The 19,282-nt window shown below is 43.9% G+C and overlaps 1 protein-coding gene across 9 annotated transcripts in view; it reads right to left on the minus strand.

Moving 5' to 3' along the window:
* The window catches only part of FSTL4 (follistatin like 4), a 243,570-nt gene that overhangs the window by 180,936 nt on the left and 43,352 nt on the right, over window positions 1–19,282 (minus strand). Inside the window, exon 1 of one of the 9 annotated variants that reach the window (XM_074604101.1) lies at window positions 6,242–6,374. The exons of 7 other annotated variants lie outside the window; for them this stretch is intronic. Coding sequence is in view for 1 of the 2 variants with exons in the window: in XM_074604098.1 (XP_074460199.1) it covers window positions 6,229–6,301 (73 nt within the window). In the remaining variant the exon portion in view is untranslated. Of the gene's footprint in view, window positions 1–6,228; window positions 6,375–19,282 lie in introns of those variants that run through there. One more of the 9 variants, XM_074604098.1, reaches the window with a different exon arrangement.

A 19,282-nucleotide genomic window follows, 5' to 3' on the forward strand; every position in this document is an offset into this window, starting at 1 on the left:
ATTTAAATCGATTTTATACTGAAATATTGCTGTGGGATTAGATAGCATCGCATGAGGTGCAGATGTATTTAACACAATTAGTTGCAAACACATAGTTATTAAACAGAGGGGTGGGAGAATGAAAGACTCATAATTCAATATTTTGCTTAAAGCAAATATGGCTTTTTGAAAGGAAAAGCAAGGATCTCGTTTCTTCCCTTCTTGTGCATCTTTCCCAGCACAACTATTTCATGGACCCTAAATAAATGCCTGAATGTCTTTGAAGACATAAATTGGGCTACAGCAAAGCACGCTGCTAACACCGAGCTTTGTACTGCACGGTCCAAAGGGAGTCCATGGCAGGGACAAGGCAGAATGCATTAAATCTCAATTAGATCATAGTACACAACAAAGCACAGAGCATTATCATCATATTTGCTCACCCAAGGATTAAGTGGTTTCCTTCGGAGAGGTCTGCGCTTGCAAAGTGTCTTGGGGACCGAGCGGCTCTTTACGGTGAAGAGCAGGCACCGCTCTGTATTCTTCTAATGAATTGCGCCCATTAAATGCCTCTCATAACACAGTATTTTACATGTATGTGTGTAAGTGACAGACCGCAGGCTGCAAAGAGACACGGCTCAGCATTTTGGAAGTGCTTCCAAAGTATTTTTAGCTAATCCATCTTACTGGTGACTGTCTGGATACGCCCGAATGTCAAAAACAGCAGCGCAGAAAGAAAAATAAAGAAAACAGAAAAATAAAGAAAATATAAAAGAAAATAAAGCTTTGACAGCATACTTTAAAAAAACATTAATAAGGTAATGTTCTAGCCATTTTTAAAGCAAGGATTTAGGTGACATTATGAAGTCATTATTTGCAAATGTGTTTGTTGTACAATGCTTAGCATTAATAAGCCCTCATAATTATGCGTGCAAACAGTTTATGCTGGGTTTTATAAATGCGACCAAGTGAAGCTGCACGCAAGAGCCCAGCGTGCAGCGCAGGGCAGGGCTGGCAGCTCCCAGCCTGGGCTACTGCTGGCCTCTGCGGCCAGTCCTGGTGCACGAGCCGCTACAGCAGCACCTCCTTCTGCAACGGGACCTGCAGGAGGCTTTATTTGGCCACATAAAAGGATTGCCCCATCCCTGGAGGGGTTCAAGGCCAGGTTGGACGGGGCTTGGAGCACCCTGGTCTGGTAGGAGGTGTCCCTGCCCAGGGCAGGGGGTGGCACTGGGTGGGCTTTAAGGTCCCTTCCAACCCAAATCATTCCATGATTTTTCATCCCATCCCCATCTCCTCTGAGACAAACTAAGGTTCACTTCCATACAACTTCACAGCCCTGAAAGACTTTTTCTACCAAAAGCTGTGGTTTTTCCCTTAGCAATACTTGCCACGACACCTGACCGTACTCATTTCTTCCACCCAGTCATTCCCATAGCTCTAACCTCTGCTGTCTCCACCCCAAGCACAACTGTTGTCCAAAATCTTCCAGCACTGGGCATTTCAAGTGCTATCAGCCAGGACAGACTTCACTCAGTGCAAACAGTTTGCACTTTACTCCTAAAGATCAGTTAATGAAGTGCAAAACTTCAGGGCTGTTTGATTAAGGAGCTAATGCTTGTAAAATCAATATGCTAGGGAGTAAAGCTTTCTTCATATTTAAGCATGACAAAAAAAAAAAAAGAGAGTCTTAAATTTTACATAGAATCCAAATGCAACAACAGGAGCGCAGACACACTGTTTGTCAGTGTCTGTAGCTGTTTTATATAATTTACAAACACCGGCTGTTAGCACACCTTAAAACACACATTATTCAATAAATGCTGCGGAAATTATCTTAAAAGTAGCAGCACCTTGACTCGCTCCTGCAAAAAGCGCTATGGTATCTGCACACTGCATTAACGTCTTTTAAAAGGCTTCCCTTTCCCAGGAGCAGTGTGTATTCAGGAGTAGTCAAAAATCATGGCAACACGGGCAGCTTCCGCAGGGCCCCCATCAGCTCTGGAGTGGACTACTTCTAATTGCGCCAATCAGACCTGCTCCCCCGCCCGCACAAGAGCATTCAACTAAGTGCACAGCTTGATGAACGCGCTCCACTGCCACACACAAGGGCTTGAAAACTTCAAAGCAAGCCAATCATAATATTTTCATTAAAACCAGGAGCTATTATTCCTCTCCACAATGAAGCCCGAAAGACAGTCTCTGCTCTCCACAATGGAGGGCTCTCTTGAAAAGGAACATCACGCTGGCTTTCAAAAACCCATCTGGGACACAGAGTTCACGGCTATGAACCCTTCCAGCCTCAGAGGTGGGTTGGTTGGTTTTTTTTTTGGTTTGATTTTGTTTTTTTTTTTTGGTTTTTGTTTGGTTGTGTTGTTTTTTTTTTTGCACAGACCTGGCATCAAAGCACCCACCCTGCCCCAAAATAGCTCTGAGTTTCAGATGTTATAACTCTCTTAATGGTTAGGATACAAGCTATATGGTCACAGCCCAAATTATATTATGCATCCCCTGACTGCACACACTGAGATTATGACTGCTCAGTGCACTCAGCGCACACACAGTCACAAGGGAACACTAAAAGCAAATTCTGGTCCTGTCTATCATCCATAATTCAAGAGAAATCAGGGTTAAAAAAAGTGCATGAGCAATCGACATAATTTATATGCTGCAAGTGGGAGAGTTGGCAGTCTCTCGCATCATAAAGTTTAAATAACGGTACTTTAACACCAGATGTACCTGCAGCTGTCCTGAGCGTAATGCCATTAGCTCCATTACAGCGTGGAGCAGACCCTTCCTTAGCTCCTTACCCCCGCCCTTGCCCCACCAGCAGCCAGCTCAATGTAGGGTTTCACCAGGAAAGATCGGGCAAGCACAAACTACTTGATACTACCAGGATGAAAAAAAGAAAAAGACAAAAAAAAAAAAAACAACAAAAAAAAACCACACCTTGAAAAGTTTCGTGATGCAATTGATTGCAAAAGGCACCACCCTTAAAAAGAAAGGAGGAAAAAACGGACAAAAGGTGGTATTGGCATCTCTTCTGAAAATACAGCCAGACTTCCAGCAACAGCGCAAAGTTCTGGAGATGCTGTTGTGAATTTTGATCAATATGGTGACATTTACCTTTGGAGGATACACTTTCTTCCTGTTGTAAACTAACAAAAAATATTCTTCTTTCCACTGACTTTACACAAGGGATTATCAAATTAATTCAGTGTGTGTGTGCGCTGAGGGGTATTAATTGATCATTCAGTCTAAACCAGCTTTTAGTCAATATTTTTTACTGAAACAAGAGAAAGCTGGAACAGTGACTGCTTCTTCCTACCATCCTCAGGTTCATCTATAGCGTATTATTCTCAGTGGAAAAACTAAACTTCCCAGAAATGAAGAATCCCATGAACCCAAGAGCAGGGTCACGCACTGGGAATGAAGCTGCCAAAAGTCCTACCTGTAAATGAGCTTTTTCAACTCATTCGTTCTCTGTCTCCTCAGTCCCTCTGCAATTAGTCATAGGATGACCCTAAAGAGGGAGAATATAACTGAGCCCATCAAGAAATGCAGAACTAAATTTGGTGAATGCCTAACACAGGAAGCCCAAGCCAAGCCTACAGCCTATCCACAGCTCCTGCTCTTCAGCCAAACTCTTTTCAACAGAGGAATTTTGCAGAAACCATGTGAGAACTTGAAGAGAGAGATCCCAAGAGAGGGAGTTAATGAAAATCACCACCATTCTCTCAGTTTCACAGTCTCCTGCACATAACATGACGCCGTCACACCATTAGCAGTCTAAATACCACTTTTCTGCAGTTAATGCTGCAATACTAGATTTGTTTTTTTTGCTTCCTGCATATCATGCTCAGCTGGCAAGTAGAGCTAAGCTGTGTTAAAAAAAAAAAAAAAAGTCAGCATCAGCACAGAGCCAGACTCTTTGGTCAAGGAGTCCCTTTTCTACAGCCCACATGCAGAATCAGCACCTCCAAGGCACAAAGAATCACAGAATGGTTCGCGTTGGAAGGGACCTTAAAGATCATCTAGTTCCAACCCTCTGCCCTGGTCAGGGACACCTCCCACCACACCAGGTTGCTCCAAGCCCCGTCCAACCTGGCCTTGAACCCCTCCAGGGATGGGGCAGCCACAGCTTCTCTGGGCAACCTGGGCCAGGGGCTCACCACCCTCACAGCAAACAATTTCCTCCTGATATCCAATCTAGATCTCCCCTCTTTCAGTTTGAAGACGTTACCCCGTGTCCTATCAGTACACTCCCTGACAAAGGGTCCCTCCTCATCCTTCCTGTAGGCCCCCTTGAGGGACTGGAAGGCTGTACCTATGATGAGACACTTCCCGATTTATTCTTGAAACACGAAACTTGCTAAGCGCATAGTAAGAAGAAAGGGTAATTAAGCAAAGCAGAGCAGGTCTGATGGGAAGTAATAACACTGACATAGTTGCTCCCGCCTGTCTTTCAGAGCGGGATATGGAAGTTAAGTAGAGAAGTGAAGCCTCAGAAACCAGTCACCTAAAAAAAACAACCCACCACAACCCCAAAAACTTCAATCTCCACTCAACACCACTTTTTAACTCCACTGTTTTCAGGGAGCTGTGTCTCCATCCCCAGGTGTGCTGAGCAATGCCTCATGTTATCTGAGGGACCAAGGGCCCCTGAATCATGGGGTTCCCCCGCCCCCTATTTTTTCTTTTCTCTAGGTCATGATTCTTACCTGAGCTTGCAGAGCGCATCGTCTAGACAAACTGCTCCCTCTCTCCCCCAGTTGCACCCAGGAGCACACTTAGGCATGGAAAATAAAAGGTGCAAGTTTGAAATACGGCAGCCAGCATCCCTTTTAACGCAGCCACGTGAACTGCCAGCGCAAAGCGCTCCACATGGGATTTACTACACACATTTTTCTACTACATGAGGTGGGGAGAAAAATCTGCAAAGAAGGCAGAACATAATTTAGGTTTATTTATGATTTATCTTCTTTCTTCCAGTAGCTGGAGAAGAATTTAAATTAGGCATTTCCAGCACTTCTCTGAACACCTGAGCCTCCACGCACCCATGAAGTTCAGTGAAGGCTCTGGACTATGTTATCCCCCGACTAACAAAACACAATATATGGCATCCCTGCTGCCACCTTATACTGACATAGTGTTAAAATTAGTGCCACATCTGGAACCGGCAAACATTTCAAGCAAATTAATAAGAGGAGTGACTTGATAAAGTATCTCTCTCTGAGCTAGATAGCCTACAGCTGAGTAATGAAAACATTGGGGGAAAAAAACCACACAAAAATCCCATACTCCAACCTGAACAACAAAATGCGGGACTTCTTCAGCCTCCTTTCTGGACGCCTCAGTACAAACATTAAACCCAAGCAAAACTAATCATTAGAGATGTTTTAGATCAGGTCAGTGTAAGCAGTAGGGTCAGAAGGGTGCATCCAGCACAGGGCTGGTACTGCTGCAACGATCCCCGTAAGCTCTCAGAGGGCTATGGATAGTAAAGAGTTATCCAAAATCACATTCAGAAGAGAACAAAGCATCCTCACAGCAGAAGCACTTCTTTATTGACCTAGGGGGAAAAGAATTCCCACGCTGCAAGTTAGAATTACTCCTTGAAGTACTTTGATGGCACTTGGATGTGCCCCCAACCAAGCACAGCCTCACCTAGCCGATGAGAGCAGACGAGCACAGCCCAGGGCATGCAGCTGCTCCTCCAGTAGCTAGAAGCATCCATCACCCAACGTGAACCTGCCGGAGGCTTATTTTGTTTTCCTATTTGAGGGGCAGCAAGAATGATGCCTCCCAGCAGACGCATCCCACTTCTATTTTCCTCTGCTGCCGTGAGGACTCCAGAGCTCAGCATGTCCCTGGGTCATGGCACCAGTGCACGCTCAACCCTCCCCAGCCACACGCTCTGGAGGACCCCAGCCCTCAGAGGGGACTGGGGCGCCCACTCAGACCACACACCCCACAAGATCCTTCACACACACTCCGGAGACAGCACTGAAAGGATGTCACTGCTTGGTAAGTATTGGTCAACTCCTCCAACTGCTCTCCAAGCCTGGGAAGCTCAGCAGAGCCATCTCACAGCCCTCATGTCTCGGCTGACCAACCTCCTGTCTCCCAAGAGCGGGCCAGGCAGCGTCCTCAGCAGTGGGAAACAACCCCTGCTGCTGGGTCACGCCAGACATCAGACCACACAAATGGCCTGGCCATGGGTATTGTAATGCTCCGGGGTTTGCTCACATGAGACACCCACCTCTCCCTGGTGATTTGCCTCCTGCTTGTTATTCCCAAACCGCTTCCATACTGACTCCATACAACCACACAGTGGAACGGCAAAGCAGCAACTCAAGGGAGCTTGGATTTATCAGAAGGACAGAAGGAGCTCCCCACCCCTTCCCCAGCCAGCACCACCAGATGTAATGCATTAGCAAGACTCAACCTTGCTCCCACCTGAGCCCCATCGTGCACACACAAACGATCTATGTCCCTAGGAGTAAATGCGTAGCCAGGTTCCATGGCAGAAATGGATTTCCTACTTCACTTAAAGCAAAAAAATGAAACTTTACAAGTGTCAAATTTACAGTTTTAAAATTCAAAACATTTTAGGTACAAAGCGATTCTACTCCTGAGACCCTTGCTACAGGGTTGCCTGTAGAACCACCTGGTAAAGGCTCTCCCTTCCTGATCCTTGCAGTGATTTTTGCACTTAAAACATCTGGGGATTGCAGACCTTCAGTGCTGCTTCTCAGGTGGGCTTAATTTGCCACAACACAGTCCTCTGCCCTGCGGCACAGTGCCTGGGTGTTTTGGCTACCCACAGTGGAGCTGGGGCACTGGGCACCAGCTGCGCCGTTAACAGGCAGCACATTCCAAATTCTCCATTAGTCTGTGCTTTCACCCTGCGGACTGAGTTGAGAAGTTGGAATATTCCCCTGTTCAGTGCAAAACCAGTATTTTTTTGGAAAACACATGAAAGATTAAAATCTAAGGTGTTTGTTTCAGAGCTAGGTAGGAGGTGTTGCACAGAAAACTCACGTCTTTACCAACTTCTGATGCTGATGCCTTTTTATAGTCAACTTTGAGACACAGAGAGTGAGACTGCCCTAATTGCTCAGCTGATTGCAACTCTGCAAGTAACACCCCTGTTGACTCTCCTCCCTCCCACCCATTTAAATGACACACAGTCTCCATCCCAGCCCAGCAAACCCAGCGCCCCTTTCACTGGTGTGCATGATGCAGTGTCTTACAAAGCACCCACATCCCTAGGCCACCGAACCATCCATTCCCAGTACACTTCAGAAATACATTTCTAGATTATACAAAACATTGCAAAGATGTAGTTTATATCATGCTGTGATTTTCTGGTATCACATAGAAGACTCGGATACATCTTCTGAGAAACCATACGGATCAGCAGTTCCCTGAAGTACACATCCCTAAGGGACAGAGAAGCCCAGAAACCTTCCAGACAGAAATGTAACATGGAAGACTTAATAAAAAACCTTACAAAATTCAAGAAGGAAGTGAAGTGCCTTCTCATTCCTAAGGCATCATGGACAAACTACTCCTACTTTTAATTAAAAGTAGGGCCAGGTGAACTTGCAAAATGCAATGTGAGGATTTGGAGCCAGCAGCCCCCACTGGCTGTTGCTTTGTAAACACCAATTCGCAAAACCTCATTGAGCATTTATGAATTTGATCCTTGGTAAAATTTTATCCCCATTTACAACTCGCATTGCAAGAACACAACAGTGCTGGGGGAAAAAACCAAAAACCTAGCTTATTTTAGCCGTTAGCATAGTGAAATGTTCTCATTTTGCTTGGGGAAAACAGTGGTTTTGTCTGCATGGTGTTATTTTGATGGCTAAATTCCAGATTTGCACCCACAGAAACTACCGATTGCCTCCCCAAAACGCCGGAACCAGTGTATATACAGAGAGGGCGGTTCGTGCAGGTCAGTGATGAGCAGCCGCTCATCCCACGGTGCCACCAGCCACATCCTCGCCCCAGCACCTCCACGCCTTGGACAAATGTAGAGTTTTCAAAACCAGTTTTCTACACAGGTGAAGTAGCAAAGTAAAGGAAAATGGATGAGAGATCCCACTGATGGCTCAGTGGTGTGTGTCGCCTTGGCCCTCCAGCGTGGAGCACATTTCGGCTTGGGGACATCGCTGGAGCAAAGGAAAGGAGCAAAGCTCACGCGGGCAGAATTTCACAGAAGAGAGAAGCACAGGAGAATTGTCCAGTCTCATCCCAAGGAAATGGTACACCCAATGACTATAATTCTTAATCATAGTTATATACATATAGTTATATATTTTATCTATATAATTACTTGCATAGGACTGCATTGAATACCTTTGCTCATCTTTAGCTGCATTTTGCCCCGCGTGCAGTATTCCTGCATTTAATGAAAGTGGAGTCAGAGTGCGAGCACGGATGGCAGACACTGCATTTAACACCTACCACAATGAAAGAGAAACTAAAAATCCCTTTTTTTAACGAAAGCATCAGGAGAGTCCCATCCAAAATCCCCTGAAAGCAGTGGGAACTTTGCTATTAATATCAGCGGGAACAAGAACTCCTGGTTGTATTTATTCCCTCCAGCCTACCAAGCGATATTTAAATCCCTTTCCTCAGTAGGAAGGAACTTAACCAACCTGGAAAACAACAAATCAATGCTACTTGCATTGTTTTTCATGTCTGACTACACATTAATGCTGTGTCAGACACCATCAGTGTCAAAAGAGGCATCAGCCTTTGCCAGAACTGTAGCATTTTCTGAACAAAAAAGGAAAAGAGATTAAGAGGGATGAGGAAAATTATTAATTGCCCAGGACTTTTTTTGTGCTGAGCCTCCCCTGTGATTTGGGCAGGGCTCCTGCCCCTGGAAATAAGAACTGGGAGATTTTTTGACGTTGAGAATAGGGATTTCCTTACAGCACAACTGGTGAACGGAGAATTGTTTCCTCATCACGGTTTAACATGATCCCAAAGGCCCAGCTGGGAGACTGCTCTTTCTGAGCCAGATGGGTAAGTTTCTAAGCAATAATATCGAGCCAAAACTCAACATTGTGCTGTCAGTTAAAATTCTCATTCTTACAAGTGCAGCAGCCACCTTTCCACCATCTTCAAAAAAACTGATATCCCGTGGTATCTGTTTGCCACTCTTTAGTAAGGTATGGTTAATGGGTGACAATTGTTTGCAACATTTTCATGTTCAGGTGAACTTATTGCAGAAGAATGCAACTGCACTTACAAGAGAGCTTCAAAAACATACAGTAAAAGCGTACAGTTTTTATGCGCATCTCTTCCTTATGTGTTTAATTGCATTTTAAACTGCTTTTAAATTCCAAATGCTGAACAGTTATATGTGCTGGTCACTGCTTGGGCTGCCTGGGAATCCTGTAAGCCAAAGGGACAAGGCAAAGTGTCACCATCGAGTATTTAGAGACAGCAATCACAGAAGCCAGGTGAGCTGAAAGATTTAACGCATTGCTGCTGAATACGAAACGGATATAGAAAAAGAGAAAATGTACAAAGCTGTATGCAAAGAGAGTTGAGTACGGAAAGGCTCCCAAACTAGTGCTCTCAGTTAGCAATTGTTATCCCACCAAAATTCAGAGAAATCTGCAAAATTATTTTATGACTTCTCCCACAAAAAAATTGGAAGGGCCATAGTAGAATATAGGGAATAAAATAAATCCCTTACTTCATCCCTCTCTCCAGCGGGAATTTAAATATATTTTACTACTAAAAGTTTGTACAGCTAAGAACTTCTAGCAAACATTGAAAAGACTGTTCACAAAGAGCACTTAACATTGCGTAAGATAATAAAGACAGCGGAGATTTGCAGACCAAGGCTGTCTGTCATACTTAAATTAAAATATAAACCCACAGTAATGTATTTTCCCTGTTCGCTCTCCTAAACCACTAACCAGGGTATACTGCAATAGACTTTGGGGAAAGAAAGGACCGTATCTTTGAATACAACAGAAATACATTTGCTCAAGGACAGGGGAGCTCATGGCTCCTGCCTGCACATTATGGACCTTAAAGATGCCAATATTTAATAAGCCTTAAGGACCAACAAAGAATCATAGAATCATCTAGGTTGGAAGGAAGCTTTAAGATCATCGAGTCCAACCATTACCTAACACTGACAAACCCCCACTAACCCATGTCCCTCAGCACCACGTCTGCCCGGCTTTTAAATACCTCCAGGGATGGTGATTCCACCACTTCCCCGGGCAGCCTGTTCCAATGCTTAACAACCCTTTCAGGGAAGAAATTTTTCCTAATATCCATCCTAAACCTCCCTTGGCACAATATGAGGCTGTTTCCTCTTGTCCTGTTGCCTGTTACTTGGGAGAACGTAACAAAAAAAAATCCTTAAAAAAACCACCTAAAGGGCCCTTAAGAAACCAATAATAAGTAAGAAGTCCCTGAGATTTTCACAGGCACAGTCTCATATTCACAGCACATCGGCTGGGCTGTGCCCTAGGGGAATCCCTCTGGCTGTAAGGCAGAGCCTGGTCCCAATGGGACAGGGTCAAAGCGATGCTCACGGTCCTGCTCCTGCTGAACCAACCCGCGCCACAGACCCCGCAGGAGCCCAACGCCGTAGCAGAGGGTTCACTGGTGCCACAGCAGGGACATGCACATTATCTGTTTTGGAAATACAATGCCAAGCAGCAGGTCCCCTGCGGGAGCACAGCCGCGCTGGCAGCAGCACCGCCTCCACCCTGCCAATGCCCGGCTAATTCGGACACCTGGGAATGTGTTTCTGACGGGTTAAGCTTTAATCAATTCCTTCTTCGAAGCTTTGCAGCCCAGCCGCGTTACAACAGTTTACAGGCTATCAAAGCTCTGCATCTGAGATGGATTATTAGAGGACTGAGCCCAGCCATTTCAGTAATTAATTTATTTTTGAGGGGCATTGTCTCCTTCTGCATATTTGAGCAATGCTATTTTTCCATCAGATACAGTTTTGTAGCTGGAAAAAATGGCTTGAGTGCATTACAGCATCTTTAATCTTTGTTCGCATGCAGCACTGAACTTCTTTGAAATATTCAAAGTTTAACCAATTGATTTTGCTTCCGGCAAGTCTCACTTGCATGTAGCTTTGCAGAGTGTGTAGACCTGTACTCTGAAATAACAACTTATTATCTACCTGATCTACTTACGGAAGAATGAACAAACATCCATTAATACATATCTAAAGTCTAGAAGACAGAAAGCGGTCAGTATGGAGTAAAGAAATCAGAGTAAGGAGTAGGGATTCTCTGTCAAAGAAAATTTCTAACTCCTGCAATATGGCAGGAGCAAGAAGGACAGAGGACAGAAGGGCAGGGGATGCAAAATGCTGATATTCATCCACTTTGTCTTGGTTTTGGCTTGTTTCTTGTTTATTCATAGATTTCATATTGAGTTTATCTCTGGAAAATCATATAGGAATTTATCACCAGACTCTTACAAAATGCCACATAAGTACCAACTACCCTTACCTAGCTTAATCGCTGGGCGATAGGTGTTAATGAGTGTTATCCTTAACGCAGAGAAGTTTCCATAAGCAACGAAAGTGAAAAAATCCATCTAAACCCTTCACAGTTTTCTGTCATATCATCAAAACTGGAGTATGGGACTGTGCCATAAAAAGGTGGAGGAGCAAGACGCAGACTAGGGCAAGGAGTGCTGATTTTTTTTGAGACAACGGACGTATCTCCCAGCCCTGTGCATAAACACCTTATCCAAATGCAGTGCTTAATAGTGAGTGTATTCTTGTCACTGCAATGAGGTTAGAAATCACCGTTGGAAGCATTACACGTGGATCGCTCCTCCTCATCCCAAACCATTCCAGCGCCCAGACTTCATATGCTTTTTCCATATTGAAGCAAGAGGAAAAAAAAACATTAACGACCGTAAGTCAACTGAAACACTGTGCTTGCCACCTGAAAGAACAGCTCACCATGCCTCATATTCTATTAATTCTGTAAGACTCAGCTGTCTTTAAAGATGTGTTTTCCTGCTTTCCAATTCCCTGCCGCCCAGTGACAGCGGATGGTAGATGTCACATAACTGACGTTGCTGGGTCCTGACGCTGCAAAGCAAGGTGGTCAAATTAAACCTTCTGCAAAAGGTACAGCGCAGCTTCCCCGCTGCTTTTCTGGTGGGGGTGGCCGAGGAAGAGCCTTCCCCGCTGTCCCCACTCCGTGCACAGCCAGACCTCCTGTAGCACAGGTGCCATCAATCAGATTCGTGTCAGCAACCTTGGTGCAAAACAGGCATGCCTGTCCACAGAGGGTAAGACCACATCACCGAGTGTGGAAAGTTTCAGAGTGGAAAAAATACCAAAAGATTAATTAACATACTAATAATGCTTTTCAGTAAGGTCTTTAGAAGAAAAAATGATGGTTCTGCTTTTTTTTTTGCTTAATAAAAATAGAGTTGCATGAAGACAAGAGACAGCAGTATTCATATTTATGACACCTTAAACAGACCCTAAAGGTTTCCTGTCTGCAATTCAGTTCAGCCTCTAATAACCTATTAGTATGAAAATGACAGTCAAGCTAACATAAGCTTAGACGTCTTTTCACGATACAATTTCCTTTCACATTGCAGAGGTGCTCTTCACATCAAGTCAAGCCAGGAAAAAAAATCCAAGCCACCCCTTGAAGCAGTCCAGAACTTAGCAAAACATTTGAATGCTTTTCAAAATACATCTTGGCACTTTTCTCAGAATGCAATTAATACTTTTCTTCTTCAATTAGACACATCGATGCATATATTGAAGTTTTAAAAAGAACGTATCCTTCAATGGGTTGTCCTTTTCAGAACTGTAGTCTCCTTGCTCTGGTGCTCTCTCCTACCTTGTCACTTTATGCTTGCATCTCTATCGGTGGGAGTCTTCTCTCTAGCTTCAGAATTTATTTCAGCTTGGGCACCTCTTCCATCCCAGACTGGATCCTGGTCACACCACGCCTTGGGTCCCACTTCCAGCACGCAGGTCCTCACATCCCAGCTTCATCCGCTCCTCCCAGTTCATCCGATGCTGCTGCTCTTCAGGAGGCAGGAGGACATGTGTGCCAGGAGCTGCCCGCAAGGCCTTCTGCTGTGCCAGCATGTCCGTGGGATGCACGTATTAATTCTCACTATTTTGATGCAACTGTTAGTGCTCAAAAAGAAGTTATTCACAGCTCTGTTCAAGGTTCACAGCAGCAATAACTTTTAAATCTCCTGAAAGGTTGTTAAACAAACATAGTCCTCACATGCTGATGGGTATGAATGTTCCTCATTTCTGGCAGACCTTGGTTCTACTTCAGTAGCTGAACCGTTAACTTACGGAATGAAAGTGATGTAAACGTTTTTCACTGCAATCAATTGGCACTATTGTGATTTACCATCCTTTCTTTCCCTGAACAGATGCAGCAGATATATTCCTGAAGGAGTCATTTAAGCCACGTGGGGCAGAGAGGGGCTTTGTCTTCAGGCATTTTGGCAAACTGCAATCCCTTACCAAGAAGCACCTGCTGAAGCTGCTCGCAGGCTGCCCGAGCCACAGCTCCCTGCCAGCACCGTGAGCAACAGCTCTGCCAGACTTCTTGCATCAAAAATCCACCTTTCCAAGGGCATTGCTTCTTATGGCAAACCCAAATGTAGCTTTAGCCCTCAAGTCATCACCAATCTCAGATATTCCCTAGGACATCCCACAAGGCCACAGCCCAGCAAGCTTTTCTTCTCACCAGATGAATCCACAGAGTGGGCATGTCTTACTGTTCAGCAGAACATCACCAACGCTACGTTTCCTACAACGCACACCCAGGCACCCTCCTGCGCGCACTGCAGTTTCCTCTATCAATATCTCGACTCGATGCTTCAAACTCTTGACTTTAATAATGAGCAAGAAAGTGTCCGTGTGCCAGCTTCTCTATTTATTTGGAGAGCTGGTGCCGTCTCTGACGGAGAGGGGAAACAACTGTATGCGTTACCAAAGAGAATAAATGATACATTTTCAAGCATGACACCATCCCCTTTCAGCTCTTTGAATGTATTGCAAGTTTAATTGAAATTTCTTCCGTGTTTTATTTTGAGATTTTTTCATTAGATCCTATGGGCCTATGAGGAGCGATGCTGCGTATTTACCCACCAAGAACATTGGAATTCTCATACTGAGGTTGCTTCATTAGTTTACTTTACGCTTTCCAAATGATCAAAGCAGATCTTAATTTTTCATGAAGAGGAAAATTGCACCTTTTTGCATGGTAGAACAACTGGGTTAATTGTCCACATTAATGTTGTATTTGTTTCTCAAGAAGCTACCAAGCCTTTCTATCATAACTTAACGAATACGAATCAAGGCATAGTCACTTCAGAGCGCAGGGGAAGCTACGCTGGGTCCTTCCTTCAAGCATGTACACACACCCCAGACCGGTAGTTTGGACCTGGCATTTCAGTTTTGCATTTTGTGATGATCGAACACCTACCTCCAACAGCTCATTTTTGCACGGCGTGTGAAGTCTGAGCGCACCAAAAATCAGAGAGTTTTGATTGGCAGGACACTTTCATCCAATTTTCCACATTCAGCTTGACTGTTGTATGTTTTAGGGAAAAGCAACTATGTCTTCCTTTATAGCTAAAACCATATAGCATACGCTGAACGTTTCTGAAGCCTTTAATGAAGCCTGAATACCTTCCTAAGAGTTTCCTTAGAAGTTCAGTAGCCTACGGGTCATCACATTGATGTCCAGATTAGAAAAGACACTACAGGAATCATCAAGTGAAGTTTCACAGATTGGATTTAAGCAAAGAACATGCCTTTAAGCAAACCTACCGCTACAAATACCTACTGAATTTGAAATCTGCCGTTGGTGAGGTGATGTCCACGGCACATCTTCAGCAAGTCAAATGGAAGATGTGGGTAGGGAAGACAAGGATCTTTTCGTCCTGTGAAACCCACTGTTTCAAGCTCAGTGGGCTGATACCAGCCACAACTGCTGATGGATTTGTGGAGTTTTGTTCTTGACCTGGATCAACTCCAGCAGTGGGAAGGGAGTATCAGACAACGTGCTGATACCACCCATTTCTTTGTGAATCTACAACACCAAGAAATAATGCAACCACCCCATTCCTCCGCATACCCTTCTTCTCACTTGAATGGACATGACAAATTATGTCTAAAAAGGGAACTTTAATGAACAGAAGTGAACTTCTAATGAAGGCAGTATTGATAAAATGTCAAGTGTAGGGGCTCTGCTCCCAACTCATTTAAATACACGTGGAGGGAGAAACAAGTAGTTATGCTTCCCAGCTTCCCCAGGGGTGTGATGTGCACATCCCCCTCAGCCCAGGTCCAGGGAACAGGAAGAAGGGAGAGTAGAAATAGAAAATAATTGCTGGGCATGAGATCTGTGCTACGGAGCGTGCAAAGCCACGTGGGACAATTCAATGTGCCTGCACAGGTACAGTGCGATTCTGCCATCTTCCTGGCAGGGATGCCCACCTGGCAGGGTCCCGCACGTTTTATGTCCAAAAAATTAGAAAGAATAGAAAGGATGAGTCTGGTTCCCACAGGAAAAGTAGGAATAATGGAAAAAGCATGATAAAACCATGAGACTGCAGCAATGCTGCACTGTGTTATTCAAAGCTCCATTAACACTGTCACAGACGGGGACCTGCAGCGAGGGATTTTCATGTACTTCTATCACAAAGCACACTTCAAGAGACGGGGCTCTTAATGGCCTCTGGTTTCATCCGTCTGTGCAGTGTACTTGCGTGTTCTAACCTCAACTACTCTCCACCTCGTTTTATGGAGAAAGTCCTCCAAAAGCACTAAGTCAGTACTTACCAACTTGGTAAGTTCATGATTCTAACGCCTCTCCTACTAACGCTAACTCCTACTATCTATTTTGTATGCAATAAGTTTGTTTTTTGTTTTTTGGTTTTTTTTTTTTTGATAACCACAACTGCACGTGGGCTACCTATGAATTAGGCACTGGTCTGGTTTGAAAAACAACAAAGAAACTTAAAGATGCTGCTTTTGTTCACACTGTGAAAGGCAGATGCCTTTGAGAGTTGGACTCATTATCGTACCTGGGGCACCTTCCCTGTGGTGATGCTACGAGCAACAGGACAACAGCAGCTTGTCTAATGGGAAGCTGAAATCTGAGCATGACTGACTAAATCACCCTCGAAAAATAAAAAAAAGGATACAAAAAAGGGAGGGAGGTTCAAATGGAGGCAATGGAAGAGTTTTGTATGGTGGGGACAAGAAACAAACTCTATGGCAGCACAGCAGAAGCCTTTGGGCTGAGTTTTATCAGCCATTCCAAAGAACACCTCCAGCAGGAGCCGCATCCTAGGCAAGGTTCCCTCCCTGGGACACAGGAGGAATCCTCTCCCCTTTCTGCATCCAGCAATTTCAAAATAAAACAGGAGAATGAAGCAGAACCACCTCAGCAAACCTTGGTTCAATTAAAATGTATTTTGAGGTTTTTACTGAAAACAGCAAGAAGAGAAAAGAAGCAATCCACAGAAAAATCCAGCAATCCACTACTACCAAGACCAGAATAGGTTGACATCTGTGACAATATGCTCATCAATCCTGCCGATGCAAACTGTATTTTCATTTTATAGAGTCGTGGGTATCAGCCAGGTTTTTTTCCTTATGGAATACATTCCTTACTTGCAATGTTTTCATTGAAAATAAGAAGCACAACAGCCCTGACAGAGGCTGAGCAAGGTATTATGGCACTTGGATGTCCTTGAATCAATTTGAAAGCATCCACAGAGGTACTGAAACATTTATCAAAAGGACACAGTTATAGATGCATTTTAGAGTCTTAACTACGTGGTCTGCCAGCACATTAATTTTCTGTTTTCGTTGGCAATGTTGTGATGTTTACAACACTCCTTCATGCAGTTTAATTAAAAGTCTCCCATCATATTTACTCCAATCACACCTTATTTAGAGATCAGTAAATAAATGGCTGAATTTTGTTATTTATGACAATGTTTAGTTTTACTGTAACCTCATTGCAGGCTGTATTTTACAGCCTTCTGTCTTACAAGTGATTGAACATAACTGCTGCAATATTACTGACCGAGTAAAATTAATATCCCCTTTTACTTCTGATCCTTTTTATTAACCATCATGTTTTAAAGTGATAATCAAGCCACTGTACAAATGCAAAACTTCACCTGACTTTAATCATCTGTTTTGTGCTTACAGAAAAAAACCCTTACACTTATCTTTATCAAGAGAAATATAACTATGTGTGCAATGTCACCAAGGGCACGGTCTTACCAGGTGCATTTTAAAGCCTACTTTTTCTTTGCTGCCACACACGGGGACTGCAGTGACTGGCAGATGTACTCATTTTGTGTTGCTATGGGTTTCCGAAGTCATTATTTAAATTTTCAGCAACATCCTCACTCCTTCCAGGAGACGTTCAGATGCGCAGAGAAGTTTAAGTCATTGATTTCAAATGCTCTTGATGGAAATGCTTAAAAGGGAAGAGAGAGGCATGACAGGAGTTCCTCTGTTTTAAATAGTGTTAAATCATTGAATTCTTCAGATATTGTACACGCTCCTAAATTTCTAACTTTGAAATTATTTGAAAGGGTTTCTAGAGGAGTGAATGGGCTCCATGCGGAGCTGCAGAGACGAGCTGTGTGCAATCAGGCTTAGCAACCATGCTAGCCCATTACGAAAAAAAAAAAAGCATCTTAAACCCTTCTTTCTCTGGAACGTGGGCATCTCCAAATAGAAGTGGAGATCTGGATTTTGGAATCGGTGTTACAGCTAAGCTCTTACAAAAGAAACCCACAACTTCTCCAAGGCTGAACAAAGCTAGGGATGCTTTAACAGACTGCAAAATAGTATTAATTACTAGTAGTTAAACATTTGAGGAAAGAGTTCAACCAGTTCAACTGCCAGTTCAACTGCAGGTGTCAATGGATTCCATTAATTAAGTTTACCCTTGTAAAATAATTAAGTTTTACAAGTCTACAAAAAGACTTGTATCTTGTTTGTGAAAAGATCATGAAGACTTAAGACACCAAGTTCTTGGGTTGGTTGAGACCTTGCTGTAAAGCCAGCAAGCTTTACAGTATCTTTCCAATGCGGGCAGAAAACCATGAGGTGTCACTATGAGGGTAAGAGGGGACTCCTAAAAGACTTACAATTGTTCTCCATGATGTTTCCACGAGTAGAAATGTTCTTCCATCCTCTTGCAAAGTCCTTTGGCTCCCAACGCTCTACAGAGGGGAACACGGGTTTCCATCAACCTATCATATGAAACCTTGAGCTTCCCCGATTGCCAGGCAAGCCACATTTCTGCCCTTGGCAGGCAGCTGCAACGCATCTTCACTCCCTAGCAAGAACAAGGAGAAATTTCCCATTTAACTTGTATCTTTTAAGACTCTCTGGAGTACCCTTATTCCCAAACAAGCCTGCTCCTCCATCAGTATCTCCTGTCTTACCGTCTGGAAACAGGAAAGCAACATCACAAGAAAAAGCTTGTAATACCCTTAAAACATCCTATAAAAGAATATGATTTAAGAGCCTTATGCACTGATCTAATTTAAACACGCTTGGCTGGCCAGAAGTGGATCACTTTTGGGAAAAAAAATGGTAAAACTACCACGATCCTTCCTCAGTAGGAACGTGAGCATTTTTCATTACAAGGTATTTCCACCACTTTCACACTTGCCTGGTCCCACTCCCAGCAAGCTGCCACCATCGGCTCAATACCCCAGCCACGTGTAGAATTTGCACCAGCCTCCCCCTTCCTTCCCCATTCTCACACTGTTTACCTGTTCCTCTCCTCCCCTGCTTCTCCTCTCTAGTTAAGTTCCTGAAAGTAAGGAGTGACAACCAGGCAGTGAAATAGAGAATAAGACACCTGAAGTCCCTGCTAGTCCCATAGTTCCTGGATGTACAGTGACATTACAGGGCAAGAAGAGGAGCAAGCCAGCATCTCTGGCAGGAACAATCGTTCAAATGGGAAATCCAACAGCGCTGTCAAAACTGGGAGCCTTCTCTATAAAAGAGGGAGAGGGAATTAAGGTTATTGATGAAATGAAGTCTTTACTAACTTAAAATTTACATGCTTTGGTTTTGCCTTTACTGGGTTTTACTCTATTAGAAAAGTTTAAGACCAGTTGTTGTCACAATAGCAAATAGCCCTATACTTTGAAAATCCAAACTGGGATGAGCTATCCTTATCAGGTAAAAACAAGCTCTCATCGCGACTTTTGACTGTCTGTACCATTCATCTTAAAATCCTACTGAGGA

This window comes from Larus michahellis, chromosome 11, assembly GCF_964199755.1.
Source record: "Larus michahellis chromosome 11, bLarMic1.1, whole genome shotgun sequence".
NCBI classification, from domain to species: Eukaryota; Metazoa; Chordata; class Aves; order Charadriiformes; family Laridae; genus Larus; species Larus michahellis.